This window comes from Canis lupus, chromosome 4, assembly GCF_003254725.2.
Source record: "Canis lupus dingo isolate Sandy chromosome 4, ASM325472v2, whole genome shotgun sequence".
NCBI lineage: Eukaryota > Metazoa > Chordata > Mammalia > Carnivora > Canidae > Canis > Canis lupus.
The window spans coordinates 55,686,792-55,705,012 of NC_064246.1; the positions used below are offsets into that span (position 1 = coordinate 55,686,792).

Here is an 18,221-nt window from a genome sequence, read left to right on the forward strand (position 1 = left end):
AGACGCTCAGCCACTGAGCCACCCAGGTGTCTGACTGTTTCACCTTTCTAAACCTGTCTATAAAATAGTTCTCAGCTCCTATGGTCATAAAGCATGTAAAGTGCTTAAATGTTGGGCCTGTCACAGAGTTAAGAGCTCAGTGAAGACACTGTGCCAATCTGGGAGGCAGAAGAGAGGATTTGCTTTGGCTCTCCCACTGCCCAGTGTGACCTTGTATATGGCTATTTTGTAGTGTGTGACAAAACCCACGGAGACGACGGGTGAGAGCCCTTTTCAAGTGAAGTGTTACCCAATTTAAGATTGTAGTATTCTTGTTGTTTTTACCAATTTTCTACAGGTTTGAGGAATATGTAACCTAAACACTATATATGTGGAGAAGGGCTTTGAGGGCACTTAAAACATTGCTTTGCAATCTTATAGATTTGGTGAAAATGTTCACACCCATTATAAACGATTTAGATACCAAACAGGCACAAAGGAGAAACAAAACCCCAAGTCCCACCAACCAGGAGTAACCACAGCTGGCCTGTTGGTTGTGGCCTTCTTTTACTTGCTACCTCTGTGGTGCCCAGAGCAGGACAGGGCAGGCTTCAGCTGTTTAATGTCTCTTGACCACAACCAGATTGAGTTGTTAGCAGTGGTGTGTTCTGGCTCTGTCCCTCTCAGCCAACCTCTGACAGTTTCATTAACCCCATTAAATCACACAGGTGCCTTTACACCTCCTGGGCCTGTTAATCTCCGCTCAGCTCTGGTAAGTTAAAACCTGGCTGGAAAGTTGGATGTACCTTGTTAACCTCCATTAAACCCTATTAAATTTCCTAACTAGAGTCTTAGTGACTTCTAGGAATCCCTCATTAAAGTTTAGTAAATCCACTTAGTAAATCCACTTTGGGTCAGGGCTGACCGTGGCTCTCCTGCTTCAAAGTGTGGCATGCCTGAGTTCTCTGACAGTGAGGTTGACATATCCCTAAGGACCAGATGACCCTTGGATCCAATCCAAAGAGTGTCTCTAGCTTTTTTACTCAGGAAAGTTCCTCCTCTCTATGCCTGCATTTATACCTCTATAAACTGGAGTTAACAACAGTCCCTATTTTATATAATTGTAATGAGATTAAATGAATCAATGCATGTAAAACTAGTAGCATGTTGTCTGGTGTGCACGCTGCACTTGGCAGCTAATATTATTGTTTCTAGACAGGAAAGATCCTTATAAACTAAAAGACTGTTAAGTTCATGGAAGATTCAACTGCAGACATTTATAGTGTTGTCCTACATGCTGGGCAGAGTGCTAGAGCTGTGGGCCATTTTCATTCTGGTTTTATCCAGACTGAAGACTATCCATGGCAATGATTCCTCCTAAAAGAGCCTCTGTGGCTGTGCATGTCACCATATTTGCTCAGGCTCTGACACTTCGGAGCTGTTCCAGGTGGAACACAGCTACTTTCTGTCCCTGGGCCTTGGAGGGTTGAATTCAGTGGTTCCTAAAAACCTGGATGTGCATACAAATGCTCTGGGAGATTTTGTAAAAACAGTTTCCTGGACCCCAGGAAGATTGAGGAGATTCTCATTAACTAGGTCTCACTGGGAACTCTGAGCAAGTAGTCCCGATGAGGCTAAAGCTGCTGGACTGGGAAACCTCTGGACCAGATTCTTCTTAACTTTATTGAGCTTAAGTCTTACTTGGGGAAATTTAAAAAATTCACATTCTTGGAATTAGGCCCCTGAGCTTTTTGTTCTGAGAATCTGGGATGGAGGCCCAGGAATGGCATCGTACACAGCATTCTCAGGGGATTCTGATGCGGGTGGGAGGTGGCGAGTGCCACACTGTCAAAAACACTGTACTTCGGATGATTTGGTATTATTCTAAAGGTCTATTTTGAGAAAGGGGTGTCACGCACCTGGGTGGCTCAGCGGTTGTCTGCCTTCGGCTTAGGGCATGATCCTGGGATCCTGGGACTGAGTCCCACATCAGGCTCCCTGTAAGGAGCCGGCTTCTCCCTCTGCCTATGTCTCTGCCTCTCTCTGTGTGTCTCTCATGAAAATAAATCTTAAAAAAAAAAAAAAAAGTAAAAGGGGTGTCAGGTTACTGGTGAAACTTCTGTAAAGATGTGGGTTCATCTCCCATCATAACCCAAGTCTCTGGATCCTCACAGGAGACCGACTCTAGCAGAGGTCAGCCAGTGTGGGGGAAGTCTGGGGACAAAGCACCTCTTTGAGGTTCTGTGTATGGGGGGTTAGAGGACAGGGGGCAGCCCCTTCTCTGTGGAAGAAATGGAGGGCAGCAGGTGGAGGGATGGAGGGAACTATGGTACACTCACACGGAGAGACAACATGGTATGAAAATTACAACTTCGCTTCCTGAAGGAAATCACCTCAGGGGTCATCTAAATGACTGCATCCTTCAGCAGCAATCCATCACCAACCCTGTGGGCTCCGAGGGATACCCAAGACTCCCCATCCTCTTTGCCTCCAAAAATGCCTCCTGAGAAGTCACCCTCCACAGGAGGAAGTGGACTATGGGTGGAGTGGCGAGGAGAGGAACTGCACTGGCAATTTCAATGCCACTTAAAATTTTAGAGCTAGCATCCATTCCTTCTAGTTAACCAATAAGATGAAGACAAACATTTATTGCATTTCTTCCCTTCCACTCTGCTGAGGACAGAACTGTGCTGAAGGGTCACTAACGACACATGTGAGATGAAAGACCCCAGTCTGAGGCGTGGCTGGGCAAGGGGCTTCATCCATGCAGCCTCAGGGACCTCCACCAGTAAAACGCAGTCAGGTAGTCCCATCGTGAGCATGTAGTGACTGGCCTGCGGACTTCGCTAAAACACAGACCTGATTCAGTAGGCAGCTGGCAGGCAAGGGGGGCAGAGTCTGCATTTCTAACAAGCATTCAGATGATGAACCGACTCTAAATAGCAAGCCTCTACCGTAGGTGAAGACACACCAGTCCACAGTCCGTGAAGGATGTTTTTGAGCCGTTTAAACACTGGGATATTTGTATAAAGGTCTAGACTGCCAGCTCCTCTTGTGAAATTTCGAGAAGTGGCCACTCAGGGCTAGCATCCCCACAAGGCAACAATAGGCTGGGGCTGAGTAGCGGCTGCCCTCAGGAGGGACCCTAGTTCTCCAGTGGCCCCCTGCAGGGATTGTGGCTTGCAGTCCTCCAGCCAGTGGAGGCTTCTCACTTTATAGATGGATAATTGCAGAGCCAGAGGAAAGCTTTTTGCTCAGGGTATCTAGGATGCTATGTGGCATTCAGGCTCCAGCCTCTGGCCATCAGATTCATCGTCTCGTTCAGTAGGAGTGAGTGGGAGGGCAGGAGTCAACTTCTGTGATTTGAACTTACTTGATGTGCCCTAGGATTGGAAGGGGGAATGTGGGAGCTAGTCCTGAGAGCCCGGAGGAAAGACCGCTGTCACCAATGACTGTACTACACAGCCAGGGGCCAAATACAGAAGAGAAAGCATCTGAATTCCATGTGGCCGGCCGTTCAAGGAGAAAAAGAGAATGTGTATCTCGTTACTCATTCAGATCATTTATTAAGAGCGAAAGTCGGGCCGTCCCATCTGTGTGATATTGCAAACATGAAAAATCACATACATACTAAGGAGACCCCACAGGATTGAGAGCCTTTCAACAGTACAGAGCCATAGATTACAAAATTAAAATACAAATGATCCCCCGAATTTGGCAGGAAACAATACAGTATGAGGAGGCCTGGAATGGAAGGGCACTTGCTTTTTGATAAGGCAGTTACAAAATGGAAAACAAACCCACACCCCAAAAACATTCTGATGGGCATAACGGATAGCAGACACGTGAAACCGGGGTCCCGTACAACCTTCCGTTACTGGCGAACATGTGTTCATTGAGTGAGAAAAACCGAAGGGTCCGTGGTTTAGGATGCAAGCCAGATGAAATAACTGATTGTAGACATTTCTACCTTAAGAAGAGGTCCCACCTTGCCCCAGACTAGACTCCACCACAAAACGCTGGATCAACTTTACCCTTCCTAACCTTGAACTTGGAAACAGTCTGTAAAAAGTGAAGGGAATAAAAAGGCACCCAAAGCACCATGCTTCCCAGGCCATGGCCTTGGGCTTACTTGTCCTTCTAGCCCAGTAACAGGGACTGGGAGGCCATGAATCACAGGGCCTCAGAGCTGTGTCTGTCTGCGTGGGGGCCAGCTGAGTGACACAACCCCAAAACACCACCTGAAAGGCAGAAGTCTGACCAACAGATCTCAGAGCAAGCCCATCTTGTGAGAATTGAGATTCTAGGACAACACTACGATTCCTGCCAGGACTTTAGAACCCTGGTCTTAAATCATAAACTAGTTCTGTTCTCCCCTCATGTTCATTTGGTGAAACTCAGTGGACTCCTTTCCTAATCATTTCACACAGCCTGGAGTTCAGCAGGTGGGTTCACAGCCCCTGGGAGCCAGGATGGCCTCAGGAACCTCTGTGCTCAGTGGCAAGGTCTCAAGAATCTGCAGGCAGCTTGCTTTAGACAGGATTCCATACATGTGCCTGTCAGAGTGAGAAGAGCTCTGGATAGGTCAGGAGGACCAGAGGTTAATCCAGACAGTGCCACGTGACTCAGACAAATTCTGAATTTTAGTCTCCTGTCTTTAAAATGAGTGATGGGGCAAGAGCAACCTCACAGGACTTTCTAGCTTGAACATATATGTCTACTCAGACACAGAGGCCTGTGGTATGCCTCTCCTCCAAGGTCCTAAGCTTTATTTTCTCGATAAAAACAATGTGGGAAGTACTTGCAGAAATCTTAAGGTATAAGCCCTCAGAAGCCACGAAACCTTTAAACTCCACACAGAGCAATATTTTACAATCTTCTAGCTAAAACTTTTCCTAAGTGATGTGAGCATCAGTTTTTGTGGGGCAGGCATGAAATTAGTGCCCCATTCCTTCTTAGGTTATTATTTTTTATCAGGATGACAGCATCTCCTCCCCATCACCCCCTAAAACTGCTTCAGCAAGAACATGGGAGGAGAACTAGGCTGATGAGGTTTCTGCAACCTCCTTCAACAGGGAACTAAAAGGACCTGTGCTGAGGGGGAAGGACAGTCAGGGCACCAAAGTATCTAACTGCTAGCTGCTCCTTTCCAAAAGACAACTGCTCTGCCCTGGTACAGTGCCAGCAATTAGGTCCTTGGCCAAGATGAACAACCTGTTCCATATGGCCCCCACTGGGCAGAGATTAAGATGGAAGTGACAGAGAACACAGAAAAGCCAGAGGTTTATAGAGATAGAGCAGGCTTCCCAGGAGGTAGTGAGTTCCCTGTCCTCAGAGGTGTTTAAGCCCAGACTGCTCAAACCCTGGGTGGGACAGTTGTAGGCAGATGTCAGCACCTGTGGGGAGACTGGACTGATGACTTAAAGACCCTTTCCCAACTTTGGGATCTCACCATTATAACAACTGAGAGCCTTCAGGTGACTTCCATGAAGCAACTTCTCTAGGACCCACGGTCTGGACAGCCTATTTCAACAGACAAGGTCCCCCTGAGGAAGTCCCCTCTCCTACTTTCTCCCTTCCACCAGGCAGCTGTCCTGTGGGATATTAGCCACAAAGTTCCCACAAAACAAGCAGCTGAAATGCCGAGGTTAGATGCAACATTCCAGCTGCAAACAATTATTAATATCTGTTCTCTGGAAGGCAAGCAGTGACTATTTAGCTGTGACAGGAACATTGGACAACTTGGCGGCTCTAACACATAAGTGAAATTCCTTGTCATTTTACGATGCCAATCTCGAAGCCTTTGGTTTCAGTCTTCCATGGGATTCGGCTATGAGCTTTTTCGCATGCTGTTGCCAACCTAAGAGTTTGTTTGTTGAAATAAGAAGTCTGTCCATTTGTTTTTTTAAAACCCTAAATCGAAGTAACACGAGTGGCAGGATACTGACATTTCCATGTGACAACCTGCAGGGCATATGAGAGAGTCATACCAGGCTGGACCGAGGCAGGAACCGTCCTCTTTAAGAAGACAATGTCAGCTCTGGATTTCATATTCCAGTTTTGCCCAGGAGCACCAAGAGGAGAGAAGGCAATGTTGCAACATTACAGGTGGAGAGAAGCGCAAAGAGTCCTTGGCAGGTGTATAAAAATGTAGGCAGCCAAGATGAACACTGCTTTCCCCAGACTCCACTGCTTCAGAGGGCCCAGCCATTACTAATCGGCAGAAGTCTTCTGCCCACAGGTTAAGCCATGGGAAATCGCAGAAGAGGCTAAGGCAAGTGGCTTAGTGGTTTGATGAAAGAACAGATCTCCGCACACAAGAAAATCATTAAGTTCACATAGTTTTGTCTTTTCTCTCTGACATGTTTTCAAAGGTTGAAAACATACCCACAACCTCCATTTTCTAAAAGTATCTCTCTTTTGAGGAAAGGTGGCAGGGGACTCAAGTGTGCACAGCATCTGGCTGAAGGTGAACGTTTCCCCAGGCTTCACATTGGAACAAAAGTATTTACAGACACACGTGAACAGATGGATCCTAACACCACAGCTTCCTGTACAAAAATATACTGCTGTCTCTCTCCACTGGGAAACAAATTTGCTGTTAAAGAAATAGTGACATGACCTACACATCGGCAGTTCTCGCTTAAACATCAGAAAGATACATTTTCTTAGTAAGAGGTGGACATTTCCAGAGAGCAGACTACCAATGCTTTAACCTGTCGCCATCATCTGAGCCCCCCCTACCCCCACCAAACTGATGAGAAAACATTCCCCTTGACAAAGTGGGGCTTGGTGCCTTCAAGACTTTCTAAGTCTCTCAGGAGAAGAATCTTTGTAAGCAACATACCTTAGAGCCTTCTTGATGTCTGCACATCAACATCCTTCAACCAATCTCTACAGACTCAACTTGAAATGGCTAAAAACACTTCATGGGCACCTTGATGTGCTATCCATAGCTGGGTGTATTAAAATAAGATCCTGTCTTAATCTAGAGTATGTTCTATGTACATTCATGTATACATATTTTAAAAGGCTGCAATCTGCTAGACATGCATTTTGAACACTGGTGAACACTTTGCTGCAATGGAACACACTGCATTTTAGTGAGAGGGGTGGCCTGTCCCCAGTCGGCACGGTTCTCTGCCCCACAGGACTGAGCCTTCGGGCAGTGAGCTTAGTAGGGGTTTTGTTCTGACTTCTCTGTGCTGATGCTCAGAGTGAGCCATTTGAGACACTTAAACTCTCTGCCGGGTCAGGCCATCCACGGCTCCTTTTATAATTTAAGGCTTAAGAAAAAGCACTCACAATTAAAACTGAGTAAGAAAATGATACTTTTGACCACAATACATGTCAAGATGGTCAGAAATTAGAATCCAAGTCCTTTTCTTCTCTTTTCTCCCACCCCCTATTCACAACCTTTGTCCCCTACCACACTGATTAGAAACTTTTGCAAAAGCATATTTTTGGATATAAAGCTTTGTTTTCAAAGGAGACTTTGGCTCTGACATAGATAAAGGAATCTGAGTTTCTGAACATTAAAAAAAAATCAGGTAATTATTCATATTTTTAAAAATTTGTTTCAGCAATCTTTCCCCCTTAAAAGGGAGGCAAATTGATCACAAAAATGAATATCAGATAGCACTGACCATTGTTACTCAAACCCATGACTTGCTGTTGACCCCAAGCCCAGGCAGTAAAGGCCAGTCAGACTTTTTATCCCAGAACTGGACTTCTGAGCAGGAATCACATGATCCTTGGCAGCTTTCTTGGTGGTTGTGAACTAAGGATTAGTATTTCTGAAAACATGAGTCCCAAATAACTAAGTATCTCCATTTGTCAAAGCATTTATGGCCTGGGAGGGTGACTAAAGTCACAATTCCTAACTCTCCCCACCAAAGTAAAGCCCAGAGTGATGTGCAAAGGGCTGCATCTCCTGTGAGGGTCCCTGTACCAGTGTTTCTGGAACCTTTACGAACATAGCTTGGTATATGCAACTGCCCTCAAATCCTCTTCTGATGAGAAACCTGTTGATGCATCAGGGTTTCCTCCACACTCTAGAAATTAAGTGGTGAGCAACAGAAATGGCAGAGGGCTCATTAACTAGAGGTGTGAAGCAGATGGTACAGGGCCAGTGCAATTAGCCAACAAATACTGAGTGTGTGCCTACTGTGTGCCAGGCACAGGGCCAGTGAAGGGGACTGCTGTCAAACTCATTTGCTGATCAACGACAAAGTTTACAACAAAGCAGGGCTTGTCTGTTCCTAGCAGACTTGTGTCTACTCAGGCTCCTGCAGTTAGCTGCACCCCACTGCTATTCCAGGGCTACATCTCACACAAGGCAGAGTGGTTTTACAAGGTGAGTATCAAAATATTTTCTATCCCACATTTCCAGTAGAATTGACTTGATGCTTTGTTGAATGCTGCAATACATAGTTTTTAAATCTCTTCGTGATCTTTTTTCAGTCTGGTAGTTGCCTTAAAGGAAAGTCTTTGTATACACATGCTGCATCATGAGAATATAATTCTCCTGACCAAAAAGATTTACAGTATTCATCATTCAAACTTTTTTATTTACAATAAAATTTAACAGTCTTAATGGGCTTAAACGTAGCAGATGTCACCTGTGTGTTCAGCATTACACTTCATTCCTTGATGTGCTTCATCGTCACTCAAGCTGTTTGCCACCCTCCGATTTCTGGTCCAGTCTACTCTTGTTACTCTTCACCATGTAGATGAAGTAGGCAAGCGTCTCTTTTTCATTCACAGGTATGTTCCTGAAGTGTCGGCTGACAGTCTATGTGGGGGAAAAAAACCAAAGTCAGTTAAAGCATGCCTAAGTCAGGGCCACAAATTCTGAACTATGCAAAGGAGGGAGTGCAATTTGCTTCCAGAGCTAGAGAGGGGAATTATGATCACTGCAGAACTTCCTGCAGTGCTGTGGAACTCAAAATGCCCTTCTTTCCCAAGGGGTTGGGTGATTTGATTTCCAGGCCTCCAAAAGCAGCACTTGAGCCCACAACATTCCCAAGATGCAGTTCTATTTCAGTGGCTGCCAACTGTCTATCACGGCATAATCTCAAGGTCATCCCCATGGAGGACAGGTAGGGACTGCTCTCTGCTTGGTCAGTGGCTACCATCACCAGCTCGCGGGCCCTGGAACTGGGCAGAAAAAGGTCTTTTTAAAATTGTGTCAAATGAATGGCCAATTGGACAGATGTAAGTGTTTGGCCCAAGAGTTCATCTAAAATAGTACATACTGCCTCTTGAAAGACACATCACAGGGCAGCCTGGGTGGCTCAGCGGTTTAGCGCTGCCTTCAGCCCAGGGTGTGATCCTAGAGACCCGGGATCGAGTCCCATGTCAGGCTCCCTGCATGGGGTCTGCTTCTCCCTCTGCCTGTGTCTCTGCCTCTCTCTGTCTCCCTCTGTGTCTCTCATGAATAAATAAATAAAATCTTAAAAAAAAAAAGACACATCACATTTGAAGAATAAGTCATCATTTACTATATACTCCTGACGCTTGGCTTTATTTTACAAGTCCTGAGAATGCAGGTCTCTTTTTGCCCTACCTCATCCGGTCCCTTTCATCAGGGTGAATGCTGGCAAGTGGGTAATGTTACATTAAAGCAGGAAAGAGCTGTGCACCCCTATCTATGTTTTATCTAGATGCTGATGAAGGAAGTTTAAGAAAAATGATGGATCAGCAAGAAACTCCTAAAAAAAAAAAAAAAAAGAAAACCGATGGGGCTGTCAACCTTTCAGGAAATTTCTGAATGTACTGTGGGGGCTGGGACAGATAATGAGAGAGAACTAGCACTCTAGAGTGGTTACCTCTGGATGGTAGCATTGTATTTTTCTTTTTTCCATTTTCCAGATTTTCTACAACAGGCAGAAAAGCACATTAAGAAGAGGGATAAGACGGAGCCTGCACAAATGCCAACAGGACAGAAGTATCAAGCTAGGCTGTCAGTATATTCAAACAAGAGCCAATAGAGTATTTCTCCCTCCTCCAAATTGTATTAAGAGCTCAGGTAGGAGAAAAATTTCTTGGGTTCTATTCATTATAATACTTACTGCCATTGCCAGTATCAGAGAAGAAATAATCAAAGGGAAAACTAAAAAAGAGTAGCTCCCACAGAACATGAGCAAAGGTTTTGGGGTAATTAATCTGACACACCCAATGTGCAGGAAGGACCATATCTATATAGTCTTACAAAACAAGATTCAAACACACGCGCAACACTCAGGACTTAGAATCAGGCGTCCAGAGATTCCAGGTTCAATTCTGCTACTAATTTGCTGTGTGATTTTAAGCAAGTCCTTTCTTCTCTAGGTGCCATGGTTTATTTTACAGAAATAGGGCCTTTCCAGGTCTAAAGCTGTGGGACTCTAGACTATATAAGAGAGGGAACAGGAAGTTGCTTCTGAGCTACAGAGGGTATTACAGACACACGTCACAGTAGGGAAAACTAAGGTCACCATCAGAAGCATAAAGCTGGCTATTGCTTTTTACAGTGCAATTTGTCTACCTACTTCTGCTAACTGGGCCTTATTGAAGCCTGGTCTGGTCTGCAATTTGTAGTGTCGTTTATAACGCCGTAGAGTGTTCACCTGCAGCTGGAACAGATCAACCTAGAGAGAAGAAGAGAAATGCATTATCTATCATCTGACTAGTCACGACTCACCCAGAACGCACTATGTGCCCAGCACTATACTAGGAGGGATAGGGGTTGAAGAAGACTACAGAGATGTCTTAGAAATGATCCACTGAGGACTGAGAACTGGCTGGGAGGACAAAAAACAAAAACAAAAAACAATGGAAAAAGAATTCTGGCTGGGGAGGGGTGGTTCCGGGAGGCTCCTGGAGGTGGTGAAGCTTAAGCTAAGGAGAGCAGGAGAGCAGGGTTTAGAGAGACAGAGAGAACAGGGCCAGACTAGGGGATGAGAGAGAAGACCATGAGCACAGAAAGCCAGGAGATGAAGAGACAGACTCAGAGGTCATAGGCAATCGCGATAGGTTTAAACGGTGAGACTGGAGGGTAACAGGTCTTGAAAAGTGGAAGGAGTGACCACAGGTGGTAGGGGGTGATGTTCCAGGAAAGTGGATCAAGTGGCGGTTTAGAGGGGAGGCTGTTGGGGGGTGAGGGTGGAGGCGACGATGCTGTAGCACTGATCAGAAATGAGTTGAGCTTCAGAGGCTGGTGATACTAGCCAGGGACACCAAGCATGGGGAGCAAAGATCACCCCACACAGGCGGCCTGGAGGAGGATGGGCCAGAGCTTAGTAGTGGATAGACGGAGGAGGGGTGGGATGAAGGGCAGAGGGAAGTACTGATGTTCTCAGGGTTCTTCCCTATGCTCGGCCTTCAGGTATTGGAAACCTGAACAACTCTCCGGAGAAAACTCAAAAGCTACTGTAGCAAGTGAACCAATCAGCAGGTTAGGTCGGGGTTTCTGCAGATGACCAGATAACAGAGGGAAAGGACCCCCCCTTGTTTTCTAACACAGGAAGAGAGGAAAGCTGCACAGTCACGAAGTATTGAAGGCCCAGAAAGTTGGGCTGCTTTTACCTGCCTCTAAAAGAGATGTTCTTGCTTCAGGCAGGTGGAGAGCACTTAAAAACAAAATGAATGATCAATATGAGGGACCAAAGTCCTTCATTCTTTTCAAAACATTCCTCAAACCCTCCCCCCCCTTTTTTTGGTAAAAAGCACTGAAATTGAATACATTCATTTCTTTATGAAATAATAATACTAATGCTGAAGGCAATAGAAAAATACTGTAAACCAATACTGGAAAAAGGGACACAGGGAGGGGCAGAGGGAAAGGACCATATTTTCAAAGGGTTTCTCCACATCTGCAGACAAAGGCCCGCCTACTCTTTCTATTCCTACGCAGTCGTTTCCACTCTGAGTGCTAACAGGCGGTTGCCTTATGAAATATTCATGTGTCAAATATTCAATGTACATTACAAACAGGTTTTCTTCTGAGTCTTAAGTGAAAACTTCGAAAAAATGCAATACTCTTTCCTGTAGCCTTGCTCAATAGGTACTAGCCCCTTGAAGGTTTAAGAAGCCTAGGTCTCATCATCCAGTGCAACGTTTCTCAGCAAGGGGTGGTTTTGCTCCCCTACCCCAAGAACATCTGTTAATGTCTGGGGGCATTTTTTTTTTTATTGTCACTACTGTGGTGACTGGAATCTAAAGGGTAGAATCCAGGGATGCTGCTTACATCCAACAATGCACAGGACAGTCCCCACAACAAAGACTTCCCTGGCCCCAAATATCAACAGTGCCAGGGCTGAGAAACCCTGGGCCCTTATAACTGACTTTGGAATGGCTCCTTGGGAACAAGTCTGGATCAGGGAGAAGAGCTGGTGTGAATTGACAATGTACACCTTCATTTTGCAGACCAGAAAACAGAGGGTAAGTAACTTCCCCCAACCCCAATTAGTCTCCAACTCGAAACAGAAAAAAAAAAAAAAGTTTTAAGCATCTTGACATTGTGGTTATAGTTAAGAATGCATCAGGGGCTTCCTGCAGAAAGGCAGTCTGGCCTAGTGGGAAGGGCACTGGACCACAGGCCCGGAACTGTTTGTGTGACCTTGGGCCTTTGTGCCTGTCTGTAAAACAATGGGGCAGTGAGGCCAGCTGATTTCTAAGTTTTCAGCTCTCAGATTCGATGTTACCATGATTCTATGATTCACTTTTCAGATAAACCACAGCAAAACAAAGAGGACTCAAAATTACTTCTTAATACACAAAGTGGACCAGGTCAGAGGTAACAATCACATTAGAATCCACTCTTCCAGCTTTTGCCAGGGGACTTTTTTGACTTTTACCTCAGGAATGTCAGTGTCGTGCTCAGGAGAATCTCCACCATCGTCACTTGTCTTCCTCTTCCTTTTATTTCGTACACTCTGGATGAAATTTTTGTGGAAGTCGCAGATATACAGGTGCCTTACCTGATGGGAAGCAAATTAGAGTGAGGCTTGCCAATTCTATGGGAACAGGTAACATTTGAACTTCGGGGCTTCTCTCCTTTGCAAGGCATTGAAGAAACAAGGAAGAACAACATGTAGGCCCTGATTTCCAGAAGTTTCCTGTTGAGTGTAGACCAAGAAGCCCACAAAGGGATACAAACACTATCATCACACACTGGGCAGGAGGAACTTATAATCTAAGTACCCCCTTAAAGGCTAGGGACAACAAGTGGTAGGGGCTCAGCCAAGGGAGAGATGGCTGGGATAGTCAGTGTAGAGGTTCCTGACTGAAAAGGAGGATTCATAGGTAGATAGGAAGCATTCCAGATGGGAAGAGGGCCAAGACTTAGTTTCAAATAGAGATGACAAGAAGGCATGACGGAGACAGCCCAGGGTAGACGGTGTCGGTGAGGTGGAGCTAACTGCCCATACATGAGCACTAGGAGATTTGGGGCTTCGGGGTATGAGAACAGCGCAGATTTTCTTTCAGACAAAACCGAGTACCCCAAGGCCTTTGAAGCAAGGAGTGATGTGACCTGTAGGAGTTATGAATTTACAATGGGCTGGAAGGCACTGTCCCAGGAAGGAGGAAAGAAGGGACTGTGGTAATGGTAGACAGGACTTCAGATTTTTCCACTGACAACAGCTACTACTGTAGGATGACATCTCTCTAAACAACTTCATTTCTGTGTATCAGAATTATACTTCTTGCATCACCACACATCTGGCCCACAAAGAGAAGTGGAAAGGGAGGCAGAAACTCTTATTCTCCCAGAAGCCACATGAAAGAAGTTGGATGCTACTGCTGATTTTCTAATGCAGGCTAGAGGCATAACAGTAAGTGAAGGCAGCAACAGCAGCTAAGAGGTGAACATGTTTTCATTTAAGAATGTAAGTACTAGGGGTGGCTGGAGGAGCCACTCGGAACCCTAACCAAAACGAAGCCCTGTGTAAATGACTTGGGGTTGTTGACACTGGAACAGATGCTACACAAATGTTCTAGAGAGACTTCTGAATTTGAATTTATTCCTTATAAATTTATACAGACAAAAATAAGCTGATAGGAAGCCAGCATCAATTAATTCAGGCCTTCTCATGGAGAAAATAATGAAACTTGCTTTTTAGTCAGATGAATCACCACTTTCATGTGGTTGGATTGGTGAGTCCTGAGCACTTTTAAGCTGCTACTGTGACTGTATCTTGCAGACAGCAGGTATTCTCTAAGTGCACTTGCACCAGGACAGGCAGCCCCTGCCGTCCAAAAGCAGCTTAGGCCAGCAAAGGCTGCCCTTACGTATGGCTACAGAGTCAAGTAGCTTTGCCAGTGTCAACTCTGCCACAGGACTTTCAGACACAGCTTGTGTCACCGTCCCAATGAATCCCGCCTAGTTGATGTATAGACCGCCGGACATGCTTTTGGCAGGGAAGAAAGCACACGCACACCATACTCTCTGTTCCTGATGGGAAGCTGGCCCTCACGTTAGCCAGTTCCACATGTAAGCCCGGAGATTAAGCAGCTCCTCAAATTCACAGTGGCATGCTTGGTAGAACAGACAGCGAAGGGGGCTTCCTGAAGCTGTGGCCAGGAGGTTTTAGGTCAGGACACTAGAATAATGGAATTCTGGATGGAAGAGAACTTAGAATCACCAGTGTAACCCCACTGGCCCCAATCTCATTTTCTACAGAGATAAACAGAAGCCACACAGATGGGGTTGTGAGCTTGGCCAAGGTCACCCACGCCTTCTGACCCCTTGTGCATGTCCTTTCCTACCACAACATTTTCTTTATACTATTCTCAACTTCCATTTTTCTCCAGAATAAAGCAGAAATATGTCAATTGGAGGAATGCTTGATTGCATGTTATATATTAATAACTCATAGAGCACTGCCAATGTCTACATGAAATGAGTTTGCCTGAGTTGGATTTTTGGTGCTATTATTTTAAAAGGTTTTCTGCTAGGCCCTTTTACAAGATAAATAGTCATTATTTCTCCTTAATGATTTTCAAGTACGTACTGATTTTCAGAAATTTCAGAGCTCAGTGGCCTTTGGGGGCTAGGGGTGGAGGAACGAGGGTGGTGGCAAAAGCCCCAGTGTTTTTCTTTTCTGTTTCACTTTCTGCAACAGCTAAAATTCTTGTGACACGGCAGTTACTTAGAATTGAATTCCTGCCCAAGCCTGTGAGAATGAAGTAGAATCCCCCTTCAGAAATAATGATTTTATACCACCACCTTGAAACAAATTGTGAGTGATTCCACCTTGAAACACTACTCCTCCAGAAACATTACTTTTGGGGAACTCTAGTGCCACATTCATGCGGCCTCTCTCCTAGACATTGTGTGTGAAACCACCAACATAGCTCAACACAGGTTTTCCAGTGGGGTCACTGGGTAAATGGACCCCGAGTGGCAGCACAGTTGTTCAGATGTCATGGCATCCAAGAATTTAAAAGAACTGGAAATTTCTTTTTCTTTCTTTCTTTTTTTTTTAAGGACTGGAAAATATTATGAGCTGTTCAAGTAAAGGCTCCCAACCACCTACACAAAAGGTAGGCAGTGTTTCCAAGAGGATAAATTCACTGCTGTCTTAGAATTAGGCATTTCACTTCAACACATGTCCTAATCTGGACCTCCTTAGTGTCTAGCCAGTTGTTTGCTCTCTGAATTCCTTTCATTCACTCATTGGTACAGATTTGTAGTAAGAAAGCCATTAACTGACAACCCCCCCCCTCCCCCGGCCTTTTAAAAAAACAGCATCTTTCAAGAGTGGCAAATATATTGATTGTTACCTTAAAAGAAAGGCGGGGGAGGAGGGGAATGGGAGGGAAGAGCCTGAAAGAAGAGGCAGTAAGATTTTTTATTTATTTAGACCTAATCAAAGCTTATGCATAGTGTTCAGAAGAAAGTCAGATAATGGGTTTAAGAAATTAACCAGCCTCTTAGTCACTGTGTGACTTTGGCCTGGTCACTTCTTATCTCTAGGCCTCAGTGTCCACTCTAAGATCCGAAGCAGAAAAGTGTGTGTCCTTTCAGTTTAACAAGCAATCTCTAATTTTCCCCAACAGTGGAATTTTGGTCCTAAAGGAGACTGGATATTAACCACCTGAGCTCTTAGCTGGTCTACCTGAATATTAAAGGCACCCTTAACTCATTTCCAATTCCTAATCACAAGGCAGCCACTTAAGGCTTGCAGCAACAGATGTCAAACTAAAAAGTTCTTAATTGGTTGACAATAGGCACATCTTTAGAATTGTTAACTAGAAGTGGTGAAATCACACAGGAAAAGTTTTCCTATAATTAGGCACAAAACACAGGGCGATTCTATTCAAATGTAACGCCCCTTCTCCAACTGCCTTTCTAAAGAAGCTACCCGTAAGAAAATGGATTTTCTTCCTCCTGGTCACTTGGACTGCAGACAGCCACCTCCCAAGACCTGGTCTTGGCCTTATTTCCGCCACATCCTTGAAAATCCCATTTCCCCGCAGCTGCATGCGAAGCAGCAAGCAGCGAGCTCGGTGACCCTCTGCAGAAGCCGAGGCGGTGGCTTGAGGCGGTGGGGTGGGGGGAAGTAACTGCCCCCTTTCCTTTTCTGAAGCGATCACAGGGTTCCGAGGAGAGAGCAGTTGAAGAGCCGGGTCCCTTCATCGCCCCTCCCCAACACTTGCAGCTTCGTGGGCCAACAGGATTAACCCAGGTCTCCCTGCCCCAGTATCAAAACCAATACCGCAAGCCCTCAACTGCCGTCAGACCTTCCCAGGCAGGAAAGGTCCTCGGAACACCGCCGCCCCCCGCTCCCCCCCGGACCCCAGCCTCCCGGATTTGGGCAGGATCCCAGTCCGAGCCTGCCAGAGCTGAAGCGGCCTTTGAAATCCCGAGTGCAACTCCCCAGTTTGCAGATAAAGGGCGGCGAGGCCCAGGGCGGGGAGGGCCCCGGGGGTCCGGCCCGCAGCCGGGGACGGCGGCCGAGGGGGGCGGCGCGCGGGGGCCCGGCGGGGGCCCGGCGGGGGCGGGGGCGGGGGCGGACTCACGCTCTTGTCGATGTCCAGCTTGAGTTTCTTCTGCGAGATGCTCTTCTGGACCCTCTTGCTGAAGGAGGCGTTGCCCGCGGGCCGGACGCAGCGCTCGCCGTCCTCGATGAGGCAGCAGCTCTGGCCGTAGCCCGGGGCGGCGGCGGGGGCGGCGGGGGGCCCTTCGCGGCTGTCCTCCTCCGTGCTGAAGCCGTTCATCTCCCCGCCCCGGGCCGGCCCCTCTGCGGGGGGGTCCCCGGCAGGCCACTCCGCGGCCGCGCGCCCCGCGGGGCAGGTCGCCCAGGCCCCCGCGCCCGAGGGTCCCGGAGTCCGTCCGCAGACGCGGCGCTGCCCTGCCCCGCGCCGGGGAGGCCCGGCTCCGCTCCGCCGCGCTCGCGCTCCTCCGGCCGCCGGCCCCGCGCCTCGGGGAAGCCCCTTCCTCCCCGCTCGAGGCCCCGGGGTCGGCTGCCGCGGCTCGCAGGGCCCCGCCGGGGGTCACCCGGAGGCGCCTGCCGCCGGGGGCCCGGAACCGCTGCCGTTCGGCGGGGGCGTCCGGGAAGGCGCCCCAGGAAGCAGCCGCTCCCCGGGGACTCCGGGCCCGGCTCGCCAGGGGGTTCCGAGGGCCCCCGCCGGCTCCCGCCTTCTTTCGGCTGCGGGGCAAACTCACCGCCGGGCAGCTCCCCCGGGGCGGCGCGGCCTCCCGCGCCGGGCCCGGCCTCGAACCCGCGGCGCCCGGGCCCCGGGGCGCGTCCGGCTCGCCCCACCCCTGCAGCCGCTCGGCTGCGCCCCGAGTCCCGCGGCAGCCCCTGGGCCGCCCAGCCGCCGCCCGCCCGACGCGCCGCACCACAACAGTTCGCTCCCCCGCCCTCCGCGGGACAGCGGAAGTCCCGCCTCCGCGCGCCCATTGGCCGTGCTCACCCTCTGGGCGGGGCCGCCGCCGCCGCTGGCGCGCCCCATTGGGCGCCTCCGCCGCCAGTCCCCGGCGCCTGGCTACTTCCTGGACTCTGCTGGGATGGGTTCAAAGTAGAGAAAGTGCGAGAGGGAAGAGTTGCCCGGGTGCGGGCGGGGAAGCGGCCGCTGACTTTCAGGCCGGGGGAGGGATGGTGAGCCGGGGCCTGACTGGACGGAGGGCCAGACTCCAGGACAGAGGAGCACGCTCGGCGGCGTACAGTACTGCGCGGGCGGGGCGCGGAGGGGCATCTGAGGGGGACCGGCGCGGCTGGGGGTTCTGTCCTGGGAAGGACGCGCGGGGAGAA

At 48.1% G+C, this 18,221-nt stretch overlaps 1 protein-coding gene across 2 annotated transcripts; it reads right to left on the bottom strand.

Moving 5' to 3' along the window:
- Positions 1–3,520: 3,520 nt before the first annotated feature.
- On the bottom strand, positions 3,521–17,332 carry SAP30L (SAP30 like). Of its 2 annotated transcripts, XM_025434407.3 has the most exons (5): positions 16,987–17,332; positions 12,819–12,941; positions 10,512–10,610; positions 9,810–9,857; positions 3,521–8,773 (listed from the first exon to the last, which is right to left on the bottom strand). In XM_025434407.3, the coding sequence occupies exons 1-5, from the start codon at positions 17,182–17,184 to the stop codon at positions 8,645–8,647; spliced, it is 597 nt and encodes a 198-aa protein (XP_025290192.1). In that variant the 5' UTR covers positions 17,185–17,332; the 3' UTR covers positions 3,521–8,644. The 2 variants fall into 2 exon arrangements, with proteins under 2 accessions (XP_025290192.1, XP_025290193.1); XM_025434408.3 differs by lacking the exon at positions 9,810–9,857.
- Positions 17,333–18,221: the final 889 nt, after the last annotated feature.